At 35.4% G+C, this 16,124-nt stretch overlaps 1 protein-coding gene across 1 annotated transcript; it reads left to right on the top strand.

The window, feature by feature from the left end:
* The first annotated feature begins 6,539 nt into the window (after positions 1–6,539).
* LOC138319281 (galactose mutarotase-like) lies at positions 6,540–16,016 on the top strand. The gene is made up of 8 exons (XM_069262325.1): positions 6,540–8,151; positions 8,247–8,377; positions 8,991–9,151; positions 9,364–9,573; positions 9,830–9,911; positions 13,641–13,785; positions 15,168–15,339; positions 15,510–16,016. The coding sequence occupies exons 1-8, from the start codon at positions 8,084–8,086 to the stop codon at positions 15,588–15,590; spliced, it is 1,050 nt and encodes a 349-aa protein (XP_069118426.1). The 5' UTR covers positions 6,540–8,083; the 3' UTR covers positions 15,591–16,016.
* The last annotated feature ends 108 nt before the right edge of the window (positions 16,017–16,124 follow it).

Genomic DNA, 16,124 nt, shown 5'->3' with positions numbered 1-16,124 from the left:
CTGAAGAAAACAAACCAAAATTTTATAAAGTATATGGGAAATTTATTACCTATAGGTACATGTTCAATCAAGAATTCAAGTGGTTCAAGTCGAAGTTGAGGAGGCCAAGAAGCTGATGTGCTTAAATTAGATGAAACACCAGGTAAAGAAGGATTTGAAGCAAAGTCAGACAATGAATTAAAATAAAAAGAACGATGTTGATGCCAACGATTTGTCATAAGTTAATTATGTTTGTAGTGAAGGCAGACTTATAAACAGTATAGTGAATACTACATAAGGATGAATTCACATATGTTATTCTCTGAACGTAATGCAGGTAAAGCTAAAAGATGACACGCAAATTCGTGAAGCGTTCCATATTTTTTTAGAGAGAGTTAACGCCCTTGAACCAAGGTGACGGGGTTTTTGCTCTCCGCTCCAACGTGTTTGGAATTTCACTGAAAATATTGAGAATACTGCAATATTTCTTGGATATATGTGAAGTATTCACTATATACATTGTTCAGAAATACTGATTTCTGAAAAATAGTGAAAAACTGTGCTCCTTTTGCGAGGAAAATGGATTCTAAACAAAGTCTCCCACAGACAATGGAAGACAATATGGCGGGAAACGGACCGAGAGAAACATCTTTCGCCAATATTGTGGCAGCAACGAATGATACGCCAAATACAGCTGAAGGATATGGCTCAGCAAAACCAATCTTCTTAATGGAAAAAGACATATTTGGTTTAATCCAGCCGCAGAAAAAAGACTGGCTTACACACCAAGAACTGTACAAGGCCATCGGCGAAAAAGTAGAGGCAAACCATGTATGTGGTCTGCAACGGACAGGCAAAATGTGGCGAATATACGTGGACAACATGGCAGACCGAACAAAACTCCTGACAACAGGTATCGTAATACGTAAAAAGATGGTCCAGTTAATATCAACCAACCCCAGACGCCCAGATAACAACCCCGAATACACATCCCGAGTCAGAGTGTCAAATGTACCCTTATCTGCTGATGACGGGCAGATCAAGAGGGCACTAACATTGTTAAACTGTAACATTAAGTCCATGTATCGAGAAAAGTTGAGAATTGACAATCAACTAACTAACTGTGATACAGGGGATAGGATAGTGATAACTGAAAAACTTACCACCCCCCTCCCCAGAAACATGAAAATCGGAAGATATAATGCATTAGTGTTCCACGCTGAACAGCCCAAACCAGATGGGCACAACACTAACTCCGACACCATGAACTGCAAAAAGTGTTTGCAAACAGGCCATGTAGCAAGAGACTGTATAAATTCATGGGTATGCCGACAGTGTAATATGTCAGGGCATCGTATGATGGAATGTCCCTCCCTTCTCCAGACAGAAGAGGAAATTCGACAAGACCTCCACGAATTCGAAGGCAATGACATAGTGCATGAAGCACCGGTAACCAATGACAATGATATAAACAATTACTCGAGTACATCCACAGATGACAGCAGAGACAGTGATACATCTGATGATGCAATTAGACCATATGAGACTCCCTCGCGCGCGAGTGCAAGTAAAACACAACGCAGGAAGAAAAGGGCTAAAAGGTCTAAGGGAAAAAAGGTCAAAAAATTTTCCCTTGAAGATTTCATGAAAGTGAACAATGAGAACACTCCCACAAATCAAAGGGCAAATACTGTGAAACACCAGGGTAGAACCCCACCTTCTCCACTGGAGGATGGTCCTGCAAAAAAAACAAAGGTGCAAGTACAAGTGCATAGAGACAGTACAAAGCACCCTCCTCAGTAATTAGTCAATACTTAATTAAGTAAGTAAAATAAGTTAAAAAACAAATAAAATTTGTTAAGAAAGTTTTATTTAATAAAAAAAATCAACAGATATGAAATATTAAACATGTAAAAATAAAAATGTATAAACATGAGAAATTCTTTAAATATATCATATTGTTTACCAAAATATTCACGTCAATCATATTATCAATGAACAAAATTTATATTTGGTTCAATAATTTTGACCTGGAAATCAAAAAATGCAACAGAAACATACATAGGTGTACTAGTAGGTGCAAATATGTGTACATAGAGACAATAAAAATAGTACATGTAAGCACCAGCCTATGTAGTAAATGGTATAAAGTGATGAAAGCATGTGTATACTTTGTGTGTATATATAGTGTATATGTGTATATTGTATACTTTGTGTGTATATATAGTGTATATGTGTATATAGAATTTTTAAACTGCATATATGAAATGCTTATATTATTCTTCATTCGAATATACGATTGTATACACACTTGTTTTTTTTTCGCATATTAAGACTTAGAACTGAGGTTGTGGGTTTTTGTAAGAAACAAATAAGCATACATACATATTGTATGAATATCGATACGAAATTATCAAGAAAACCATGTTTGTGCAAAATGTTAATTTGTAAAATACAAATATACATGCAGTATGTGGATGTATATAAGAAACTAACAAAACAATTATGTGTAAATATTAACAAGGTATTAATGTGTAAACGGCAAAAGTGCTTTCATTATATGGGTGTATATTTCAAATTAGGAAAACAAATATGTGCATGTACATATAATATTTTAAAACAAAAGAAACAAGTATGTAAAAATGTTAAACAAAAGTTGTTTTGTAAGAGTGTAAATAATAAACTACCAATTCAGGTTTTTGCATGTAAATATTTAGGACTAATGTACATGCAATATATGAGTGTATATATGACATCATGGTATTTTTATATCAAAGTAAAATGTAATGTGAACATTAATGTAAACTATACATGCTGTATTAGTATACATGGGTGTGACTGTATGATACCCCCAAAGGGGATAACAAATTTTGAAATGTGGATAAAAAAGATATACATCTATTTGTGTACATACAACACCAAAACTACATACATTTTATGTAAAATAGAGATACATTTTAACAGCATAATACCATATATATAAAAAAAAAAAACAAAAAAAAACCAAGATATGAATGGTATAAAAAATTTCCATCTTATCTCTTTGAATGCACAGGGATTGAGAGACTCATCTAAAAGACAACGTCTATTACAATATATTAAACAACAGAAATGTGACATAATTTTTCTACAAGAAACACATTATACTCTAGAGTTATTTCCCTTGATAGAACAAGAATATGATGGACACATCTATAATAGTATTGGGAAAAGCGATAGTAGAGGAGTTTCAATTTATATTAATAAAAATGTGCATTATAATTTGATAGATCAATTTAAGTCTGAAGATGGTAGGATTTTGATGTTAATCTTGAAAATAAATAATAACACATATACATTAACAAATGTTTATGCACCAAATGAGCCGATAAAACGAAATGCATTTTTTAAAAGATTAAAAGAAAACTTAAATGAATTAAGTGTTGGAATAAATATCATTGGGGGAGATTTCAATGAAACTCTGAAACCAATTGACAGAAAAACAAATAATATCAAAAATAGAAAACCAGTGTTTGGTCTGACGGATCTAATTAAATCATTTAATCTTATTGATATATGGCGAAGTAAACATTCAAATACAATACAATACAGTTGGAGAAGAAAAAATGGAAAAGAAGCAAGCAGGATAGATTACTGGCTTATAGCAAAAGATTTCTTAAATAGAATTAACTCCTGTGATATAAGACCAGCTCAGATACGCTCAACTGATCATATGGCTATATCACTAAAACTGATAAATGTAGGCGAAACACGCGGAAAGGGAATTTGGAAAATGAACAACAGTGTGCTAAAAGACATAAACTATACTGAAAAAATTAAAAATGTAATTGTAAATGCGAAAAAAGAATGTCGAAGGAGTAATCTAAATAAAAGGCAAACATGGGATTATATAAAAATTCTAATTAAAGAAGCAACAATTGGTTACTGTAAAAATTTAAGTAAACAGAGGAAGGATAAAGTTATATACCTTGAAGAAAAACTTAAAATAGTTCATGAAAGAAATGAAAGAAAATCAGAAAAGGAAAATGAAGAGCAAATCCTTATATTGGAAAAAGAAATAGAAGAATATTATGAACACAAAGCACAGGGTGAACAAATTAGGTCAAGATGTCAATACATAAAAAAAGGGAGAGAAAACCAAATAAATACTTTTTGGGCTTAGAAAAACAAAGACAAGCTAAAAAAGTTATACATAAGGTTAAAGACAAGAATAATAAATTAGTAACGAAAGAGAGTAAAATCCTGGATATTATTCGTCTGTTTTACGAAGACCTATACAAAAGTAAAAATCCTAATGAAGAATCTATAAAGCAATATCTCAGAAATACAAATTGTCAAAACACCCTAAATGAAACGGAAAAGGCTATTTGTGATGGACCCCTAACAAAATCTGAATGTACACATGCTATCAAAAATATGAAAAAAATAAAAGCCCCGGTTTAGACGGTCTAACAGTAGAATTCTATGAGCATTTCTGGAGTATTATTGGAGATGATGTAATCAACGCCTTAAATGAAGGGTATTATGCAGGAGAAATGTCAGAGTCACAAAAAATAGGTTTACTTTCTTTAATATACAAAAAGGATGATGAAACTTCATTACAAAATTGGAGACCGATCACCTTACTAAATATAGACTATAAAATTGCAGCATTTGTATTAGCTCAAAGATTGAAAAAAAAAATAATGCCTGAAGTTATACATACAGATCAAAATGGTTACATCAAAAATAGGTTTATTGGGTTTAATATACGACAAATACAAGATGTGATAGACTATGCTGAAAAATTTGGAACAGATAGCGCAATTTTATTTTTAGATTTTAAAAAGGCCTTTGATACTATTGAATGGGTATTCATGCTAGAAGCTTTAGACAAATTTGGTTTTGGAAAATCTTTTATCTCTTGGGTACAGACACTGTACTATGATATATATGGGTGTATTTCCAACAATAATTATGTATCTGATACATATAAAATCTCACGCGGAATAAGACAAGGTTGTCCATTAAGCTGTTTGATCTTTGTGATTGCAGTTGAAATTATGGCAATAAATATAAGAGAAAACCAAAACATCAAAGGGGTTAAAATTAAAAGAAAAATAATAAAAATTTCCCAATTAGCAGATGATACAACATTATTTGTAAAATCAAGTGATATAAAAGAAGCAATAAAAGAAATAGAGAACTTTGGTATACATTCTGGGCTTGAGCTTAATAAAGAAAAATCACAAGGTCTTTGGCTAGGTAAAAACAAGAACAAAAAAGAGGTTTATGGTATAAAGATGACAAGAGAAAACATCAAGTCTCTAGGTGTGATTTTTGGTGTTAAAAATAAAGAAGTAGAGCAAATGAACTGGGAAAAAAAATATAAATGCTATCAATTATCTCATAAAAAACTGGAAAAAAAAGAAAACTGAAAACTAATTGGAAAAGCTACTATAATAAATGCATTAATCATACCTAAAATAACTTTCCTGGCAACAGTTCAACATATAAATAGTGATCAAATAAAGACACTGGAAAAAATAATATTTGGATATTTATGGGATGATAAACCAGACAAAATTAAGCGAAATGTACTGATAAATGAAATAGATAATGGGGGTTTGAACATAAGAGATATTGAAACGCATATAGAAATGCTTAGGATTACATGGGTGAAAAGACTATTTGACACAAAAAATACTTTTTCGAACTGGACAATAATACCTAAACTCTATTATAATAAATTTGGTAACAATTCACTAATATTCAGAATGAATATCAAATCACTTAAAAAGATACATAATATTGAAGAGATCCCAGCTTTTTATAAAAAAATACTACAGTCTTGGATTAAATTTAGATCACAAGAGCGAAATGCTTTACCAACATACGTGCATAATGAGATAATATGGGGTAACTCCAGCATTACTTACGAGGGTAAATCTATTATTTTTAAAAAATTGGATCAACAGTAATATAATACAAATAAAAGATTTATTTGATGAAACTGGAAAAATTAATGACGCTAGCATCTATGAAAAACTAGTTTGCAAAGCAAACTGGATTGCAGAACTTATCAAATTAAAAAAATCAATACCGAAAACATGGATAGAAAAAAATGAAAACACAAGTAAGAACAGAGCCAAGTAAAAATAAAGATGAAATTCAAGTATTGAATGGACATACAAACAAATTTTTATATAAAACCTTACTTAATCATAAAATAGAAAAACCAAACCTATTAGAAAAATGGAGATATCATTTTCGATGTGATATCAATGAGTTCTGTGAAATTTTGAAATTTAATTTAAAAAATTTACATGACAATTCATTAAAAATTTTCAAATGGAAATTGATTCATAATATAATTCCAACTAGAAAAAATCTGAAAAGGTGGAGAATAGAAAATTCGGAATTGTGTCCATATTGTAATAAGGTGGACGACAACACACATTTTTTCATAGAATGCACACATGTGGAAATGTTTTGGAATAAACTGACAATGAATCTTTATAAAATAGGAATATTTATAAATGTACGCTCTCTTAAATATATATTTTTGGGTTATTATCCAGAAAATAAGATGTGTAAACAATTTAATTTTTTGCTTGCACTTGCAGGATACACAATATATAAATCTTACTATGTCAGTGACAAAAGGCAAAAAAGTCTTGACATATATAGTATGTTTATAGCAGACTTGACATTTTATTCTAAGAATTTCAGTCAACTTGGTCTATTATAATTAGAATACATTGTGATACAAAGTAATAATTTAATTGTTCAGCTGCAATTTTGAATATCCACTTGATATACACCGATCTTCGTCTGTAGTATCAACAACACTAACTTCTTTAGAAAATAAATCCCAATGGCAATGGATCACTTGAAATAACACAAACAGCATCTGCATAGCTTCAACAGGCACTTTTTAGAATAAATCCAACTGATGCTGAAAAGAAATAATAGCAAATCAAAATAATTATAGTGTCAATTACATTTAATTTTAAACTGAATATAATTTTGTATTATTTCATATGAACTACATTTAGTTGCATGTATGACAATGTGTAAAAATCACTGTGAAGTACTTTTGTTTACATTAATTGGTATAAACTGTACAGGAACTTTGGATATTGACCTAGAAATTATTTAAATAACAATTTACCGGTAGTTTGTAACTTTGTATCTTAGACTGCTGGAGTATGAAAGATTTATTTACATGTATAGAGCAGCCAGGGCTAGAGTGTAAGTTTACTAGACTCCCAGGACCCTGTGCTAGAAATGGTAATACAATACAAAAATGTATTTGGAAAAAAAAAAAAGCTAAAAGATGTTGGGAGTAAATATAAACTTGCATTTTAATATGAAAGAAAGTTGTTGGTAGAGAATTTGTTTTGATTCCATCCCAACAAGTCCGTATACTTGTTAAACAGAGGGCAGTTAGTAATTCCTTAAACACAAAACTTCCACTAATCCCACGTCCCACTAATTACCTGAATAATGAACCTTTCGTTCTGGCCATAATATTAGATCCTAGTCTTAAAACTAGCTGGTATGGGAAAGAGAGTGATGCCCATGAACATATGAACATATCTGAGCATATCTGTGGGCAACCATTAAGTCATATAAATACCGAAGAAGAAATTAAAACGTGATGAAATATTCTTCCCCATGACGACGACAATCACATGTTTAATGTGATATTGATATCTCTTGCAGATGGATGCGGTGATAAATCAAGCTTTTTATTATTTAAGCATGGTGATTTCAATTTCTATTTCATTTATTTTGCATGTCCAGAGAGTAAAGTCCATATACCTTGAAACTAAATGTTATTATTATGTTACTAGCACAGACGATACACGATAAGTTGTACTTCTGCTATCACACAGATGAATGTTGACGTTCTGGAGACGGCCTTGATGGCCACTTATGAATATGACCGGCGGAAGGTAATCACAGGTCAGCGTGTCAAGAGTGTCTATACTATTGATAAGGGTAGACTAGGGATATAGGCCGAATACCTAGCTGGTTAATATATGTAGCAGTTGCCAGGTCAGTTTGTGTGTAATTCTACCGGATCAGCTCCATAGGTTGAAGCTGCCATCTCATTGCTATGATGAACACCAGCTCCATCACCAAGGACATATTTGGAAAGACCAAAGATGGAAACGATGTACACAGGTAATGTTTTCAATTTAACTTTTCTTCTGTGTTTTGTGTTGTATGAATGCATTGTTTATATCTCATCTTATCTGCCACCTCTTTTTACTTAATAGGTACACGTTCACCAACAAGAACAAGATCACCATCCGGGTCCTTGATTACGGCTGTATCATCACAGACATACTTGTTCCGGACAAGAACGGGGAAGTCAAGGACATCAGCCTCGGTTTCGACGATATGGAAGGTATTATTAAGGTTAATATCTTTATTTAAATTATTGTAATTTACCCCCGCCGTTTTCAATAACCCCAATGTCGCACATATTGTATAAAATGCCGTTTATTAAACCGAATAAACACAAAATATAGATACCTCTACTTTCCGTTTTCCTATCGGTGTAAAACGTCTTGTTTTAAAACGTGGACGATATAAATCTCGAAATAAAACTAATTCATATGGAAAGCCTTGAACACATTTTGAAACCAGTTTGTAATTTTTTAGTCAATTTGTATCTTATTTATTCTTATATTGAACGTATTTCGACATCAATGGCAATGAAGAAGCGATTCCGCCATTTTGAACGTTACCCGTCTGTCAAACGTCATTACGTTGCCTCGATCATAATGAGAATGAAAATTTTACACATGAGGTTCCGAAGTGGTGGAATATGACGTTTTCAGTGCGTCGTTTTGTTCACGTCGATCACGTGATTTGATTAACCAATCAAATTTGTCGATTCTGTGTATTGTTAGAATAAGTTATACGTGTACCGTTTACTCGTCTTAGCATACTTCCACATCACGCAAGCCTTTATAATTTCCATGTGTACGTTCTTTAAGTTGCTTTCGTCATTTCAGGTTATCTCACACGGTCTCCTTACTGTGGTGCTGTCTGTGGTCGGGTGGCGAACCGGATAGCCAAAGGAAAGTTCTCAATGGATGGACAAGACTTCCAACTAGCGCTTAATGATGTCGCCAACTCTTGCTTTCTCCACGGAGGTGTCACGGGGTTCGACAAGGTACACATGCAGTTGTTGAACTTTCTTTCGTCAACGTGACATTTACACCCTACAGTTTTATGGTATAATAACGTTTCTCGCTATATGTATCAACTTATTGATGTAGCTAGACTATTACAGGCTTGTGGTTGGTGATTATATGATAATATGATTATTTAAATTGTTATATTTCCCCAAGGGTTGATGTTATATTTGCAATTCTTTCCCCCAAGGTAATTTGGGACACAACTGTGAATGATGATCGTCTGATACTGCGGTATGTCAGTGCAGACAACGAAGAGGGCTTTCCAGGGGAGGTAAACACGACAGTATCGTACCAACTGTCTGACGACAATGTGTTTTCTATCGAATACACCGCCACAACAACAAAGGCCACACCCATCAACCTCACGAGCCACGCCTACTTCAATCTCGCTGGTCAGGTAAACAGCCAATAGCTATAGCACATATTCGAAAGGATTATTGCGTATCCCATTCTCTTCAACTAAATGCAATCTACATTAGTACATATTCATATTTTGTCATTTTAGAATTTCATCTTGAACATTTTTCGTAACATTTTATATAAAGGACATAGAGAGAAGTCTCCATTGTTCTCAATGATGCCGTAACGAGTCATTAAGGAATGTGTTATGTTCTAGGATTCAATAGGTGCTCTTGTCTTTTTCAATCCTATAGGGAACGGCAAATCTTGACGGTCACGTGTTACAGATACTGGCAGACCACCACACCCCAATGACAGCCCACCATATCCCTACAGGTAGGATACATATATGTGTAGTGTCCGTCCTCTACACTAAGGACCGATATTAGTATCTTCTGCAATATTCTTATATAAACACGAAACTTGTCTATTCGCTTACCCATTCAGTTCTGATATTGATTTTAGAAAAGGAATGGTGGGGGTAATGTTCTGTATGAATTACCTATATATATTCTTCGGAGTTATATGAATATAGATGCTGTCAAACGATAAGGAGTATTTCCGCCTACACGGTGAATGCGAATTTATCATGGTGTTGAAAGTTGGTAGAACTGCAATGCAGTCGTATGAAGTACGATATAGACAGTGGAGAATTCCTTAACATGCTGGACTTATACCAGATTTGTTTAGTCTTAAAGACTATGTTAATTTAGGTACATTAAACTGACACCATCCCTTCTATTTGATTTAAACATATTTCATTTACACATTATATACAAATGGGATTAGTTGTAAACTTATAATCCGTCTTCCGTCATGAAAAATAATGATGATATATACATATATTTACACTTGCTAGGCTTGGTCACTATACGCTAATACCAGCCGATTTTGTTTACCATAACTGCATGGTAACATTGAACTTTGAACTTGCGTAAGGAAATGTTCTATGCAACGTAAAAGGACTACTTTTTTAAAAAAGAAACACATGGCTTTGTTTACATTTTTACGTGTATATTGTTGTTTTTCATGGAATTTTGGAAAAATGTAAACAATATATACATGTTTTATATTTATATATGATTCAAACAATTTTTAAATTAACAATTGTATAAAGAAACGGAAAAATATCCCGACCGGGGCGACGTGCTTTCATTTTTGTTAAGAATGATGGGTGTCAAATGTAAACATTACCTCTGTGCCTATGTTCGTCCTACGATCGAGCCTTTGGGGTGGATGGGTGTGAGACCCTCTGATAGAGGTCAGTTATAAACATATCCTCTTGTCTTTGTTCTTTGAGTACATTGTATTTAATCATGTGTATTATAAAATATGCACCGCTAATAATCCACGTGTTGACAGTTCCGCGTCACCACAAATACATTGTATCCATCGAACACAAGTGAATTTGTTTCATCTATCGATGGCGATATGGATCTAAGCGTAGATTATATAATCACATGGCTCCCAAGGATGCAATATCGCCAAGTCAGACGACATCTCACACACATTGAGCTACTTGAAAATCGGTGTTTTGACAACTTCGGCAAACTAAAGTGTGTAAGCGTGCGTCAGCTTCGCCTCGCTGCACAATAACGGTCATCGAGTTCACACATGTGTCCGTGTACAAATTCTTTATGTTATTACGCTATATATTAACTTTTAGCAAAATTGAATATATATTTAAAGTTCTGATCTGATTAAATAAGATTATCTCCGAAATTTACTTTGTTTGTCATGTTTATTTTACACTAAAATATTGAACTTTTTTGTCGTCGCGGATGAATAATTCTACCTTACGTGAAGCGTCATCATTCGCTGTTCAATTGAGTAAGCTCCTCCAACTTTTGACCGACTTTTATTGAATAATTACGTCACTTTCAAATGACGATTTTATTGCATAAAATATAAATAAAAAGTCGTGTGAGTGTAAATATAGGGATTGGATTTCGTTTTTATGTTAACCATGCTTGTATGGAGCAATTCCTCTAAGAATATATTCAATATGGGGCGCTAACGCGCGCCATAGAATATATTCTTAGAGGAATTGCTCCATACATGCATGGTTAACATAAAAACGATATCCAATCCCTATATATCCTTTCTATGTCCTATATGTTCCTGCAGTCACGACAATGTCGTATGTATTTTTAGGTCATCTGACCCGAACCTATAGTCGTCATGTTTCGTCCGTCGTCGTGCGCCGTCCGCCGTGCGCCGTCCACCGTCCGCCGTGAGTTAACATTTCACATTTTGAACTTCTTCACAAGTTCTACCGGTGCGATTTGGCTGAAACTTGCATGAAATGGTCCTGATAAAGTGTTGTTATTTTTCGAGTCAATCCGAAATCCAAGATGGCCGCCACAGCCGCCATCTTGAAAAAACACTTTGAACTTCTCAACTTCTACCGATGCGATTTGCCTGAAACTTGCATGAAATGATCCTGACATGGTCCCGACAAAGTGTTGTTATTTTTCGAGTCAATCCGAAATCAAAGATGGCCGCCACAGCCGCCATCTTGAAAACACATTTTGAACTTCTTCTCAAGTTCTACCGGTGCGATTTGGCTGAAACTTGCATGAAATGATCCTGACATGGTATCCTGACATGGTCCCGACAAAGTGTTGTTATTTTTCGGGTCGATCTGAAATCCAAGATGGCCGCCACAGCCGCCATCTTGAAAACACATTTTGAACTTCTTCTCAACTTCTACTGGTGAGATTTGGCTGAAACTTGCATGAAATGATCCTGACATGGTCCCGACACAAAGTGTTGTTATTTTTCGGGTCAATCTGAAATCCAAGATGGCCGCACAGCCGCATGGCCGCCCGACAAGTGTGTTATTTTTCGGGTCAATCTGAAATCCAAGATGGCATCCACAGCGCCATATTGAAAACACATTTTGAACTTCTTCTCAAGTTCTACCGGTGCGATTTGCCTGAAACTTGTATGAAATGATCCTGACATGGTTCCGACAAAGTGTTGCTATTTTTCGGGTCAATCCGAAATCCAAGATGGCCGCCACAGCCGCCATCTTGAAAACACATTTTGAACTTCTTCTCAAGTTCTACCGGTGCGATTTGGCTGAAACTTGCATGAAATGATCCTGACATGGTCCCGACAAAGTGTTGTTATTTTTCGGGTCAATCTGAAATCCAAGATGGCCGCCACAGCCGCCATCTTGAAAACACATTTTGAACTTCTTCTCAAGTTCTACCGGTGCGATTTGGCTGAAACTTGCATGAAATGATCCTGACATGGTCCCGACAAAGTGTTGTTATTTTTCGGATTGATCCGAAATCCAAGATGGCCGCCACAGCCGCCATCTTCAAAACACATTTTGAACTTCTTCTCAAGTTCCACTGGTGCGATTTGGCTGAAACTTGCATGAAATGATCCTGACATGGTCCCGACAAAGTGTTGTTATTTTTCGGGTCAATCTGAAATCCAAGATGGCCGCCACAGCCGCTATCTTGAAAAACCACATTTTGAACTTCTTTTCAAGTTCTACCGGTGCGATTTGGCTGAAACTTGCATGAAATGATCCTGACATGGTCCCGACAAAGTGTTGTTATTTTTCGGATTGATCTGAAATCCAAGATGGCCGCCACAGCCGCCATCTTGAAAACACATTTTGAACTTCTTCTCAAGTTCCACTGGTGCGATTTGGCTGGAATTCGCATGAAATGATCCTGACATGGTCCCAACAAAGTATTGTTACATCTCTGGTTGATCTCAAAACGAAGATGGCTACCATGACACTATATCTAATTAATTTCCGATATGTTAAGGCCCTTGGGCCTCTTGCTTGAAATAAAATTTGTTGAAAGAAATTGAAAATTATCCTGACATGGTCCTGACAAAGTGACATCATATCTGATTAATTTTACTATTGCCAAGGTAGTCAGATGACCGTTAAGGCCCTTTGGGCCTCTTGTACTTTGATTATATTAATTTATTTCTGAAGGATATCATATTGACTATATTTTTTTATTGATGTGTTACCTTACTTGATCGACGAGATTCTCTATTTCAGTTGAAATGTAATAACTTCAATCTTTCTAGGTGAGATAGCTCCTGTATCCGGAACCCCGGTGGATTTCCGTAAGCCCGTGTCTCTTAGTGACAAGAGGAAAGAACTTTGTGATGGTCAGGGATTCAACCTCAGCTTTTGTGTTGGTGAGAAGGGCAAACTCAAGCAGGTCGCTAGGTAAGTTAAGGGCTAGTTTTTAGGTCATCTGACCCGAAGGGTCAGGATGACCTATAGTCGTCATGTTTCGTTCGTCGTCGTCCGCCGTGCGCCGTGCGCCGTGCGCCGTGTGTTAACTTTTCACATTTTGAACTTCTTCTCAAGTTCTACCAGTGCGATTTGGCTGAAACTTGCACGAAGTGATCCTGACATGGTCCCGATAAAGTGTTGTTATTTTTCGGGTCGATCCGAAATCCAAGATGGCCGCCACAGTCGCCATCTTGAAAACACATTTTGAACTTCTTCTAAAGTTCTACCGGTGCGATTTGTCTGAAACTTGCATGAAATGATCCTGACATGGTCCTGACAAAGTGTTGTTATTTTTCGGGTCAATCCGAAATCCAAGATGGCCGCCACAGCCGCCATCTTGAAAACACATTTTGAACTTCTTCTCAAATTCTACCGGTGCGATTTGGCTGAAACTTGTATGAAATGATCCTGACATGGTCCCGACAAAGTGTTGTTATTTTTCTGTCGATCCGAAATCCAAGATGGCCGCCACAGCCGCCATCTTGAAGACACATTTTGAACTTCTTCTCAAGTTCTACCGGTTCGATTTGGCTGAAACTTGTATGAAATGATCCTGGCATGGTCCTGACAAAGTGTTTTATTCTTCGGGTCGATCCGGAATCCAAGATAGCCGCCACAGCCGCCATCTTGAAAACACATTTTGAACTTTTCTCAAGTTCTACTGGTGCGATTTGGCTGAAACTTGCATGAAATGATCCTGACATGGTCCCGCCAAAGTGTTGTTATTGTTCGGGTCGATCCGAAAGCCAAGATGGCCGCCACAGCCGCCATCTTGAAAACACATTTTGAACTTCTTCTCAAGTTCTACCGGTGCGATTTGGCTGAAACTTGCATGAAATGATCCTGACATGGTCCCGACAAAGTGTTATTACATCTCTGGTTGATCCCAAATCGAAGATGGCTACCATGACACTATATCTAATTAATTTCCTACATGTTAAGGCACTTTGGCCTCTTGTTTGAAATAAAATTTGTTGAAAGAAATTGAAAATGATCCTGACATGGTCCTGACAAAGTGACACTATATAAAATTAATTTTACTATTACCAAGGTAGTCAGATGACTGTTAAGGCCCTTTGGGTCTCTTGTTTGACATTAAAATGACACCGGATTGCTTCAAAGCAATCAGAAATAAAAGGAACAGTTAAATAACAATTGTATTAACTGGAGCTTTATAAACACAGTGTAAATCATGCAGATTTAATGTTATTGCATAGGATGGTTTTATTATAAAGTGACATTTTTTGGATTTGCCGTCTGAATTAACAAGCGAAGAGTCATTCTGATGGTTTCTAATCATCCTTGCACTCCAGACTTGAACATGTCCCATCAGGACGAACTTTAGATGTGTGTACAACGGAGCCGGGTCTACAGTGCTACAACTCCAGTGAGCTGACTCCTACTGTAGGCAAAGGCCAAGTTACTTATCAACAGTTTTCTGCAGTTTGTTTGGAGGCTCAAAACTACCCTGACTGCGTCAATAACGTAAGTAGTGACGCTTTACTGCACTTTATTAGTAATGGCAACTCTCACTTGTAGCGATATCTGACTGAATAAAGATACCAAACAAAAACCATTAATCTCGTGTACAAAATGGACATCAAATATGTATCTGTATTTTTTCCATTAAAATAATTATGTGTATTTACTTACAGAGTAACTTCCCTAACTCCATACTGCGACCAGGGGAACAATACCGACAGACAACCACGTACACATTTGGAATTCTATCTTAAAACCCGTGACCTGGAACCGAAAACTGCGTCTATCAACTAATTACAATTTGTTTTACACAGAAAGTGGAAAAATATTACAATGAACCACAAATGTTTTAGAGGTTGCTAGTTTATTCCTGAACGCGTAAACGTCTACGTGGCTTGCTCCATGATTGCTTTAGATGAGGAGGTGCGACGTTTTGGTTCATTATATTATCAATAAGGAGTCCAATCGACACTGTAATTCGTCTTGAAGGATGTTAGCAATACCACAAACATTGGATGTACTCAAACTATAGTGATCATATATGTAAGAAAAAGTATCTTTTTTGCCAGCCAACAAACAATTCTAGGTGATATTTTATTCAAGATGCATTATCAAATTAGCTTACATGTATCAAAGTTCTCATTAAAAATCGACCATAGAAAGCTTGATTATTCAAAACCTTACTGTGTAATGTTCATTATGTCGCCAATGACCATATTAGTGGTTGTAACGCTAAGTAAAACAGAGTCGGTTTGGATAGCTTATTGTGTTTCAAATCAAAAAGTTAT

This window comes from Argopecten irradians, chromosome 3, assembly GCF_041381155.1.
Source record: "Argopecten irradians isolate NY chromosome 3, Ai_NY, whole genome shotgun sequence".
Lineage (NCBI taxonomy): Eukaryota > Metazoa > Mollusca > Bivalvia > Pectinida > Pectinidae > Argopecten > Argopecten irradians.
This window is presented reverse-complemented; position numbering and strand designations above follow the sequence as displayed.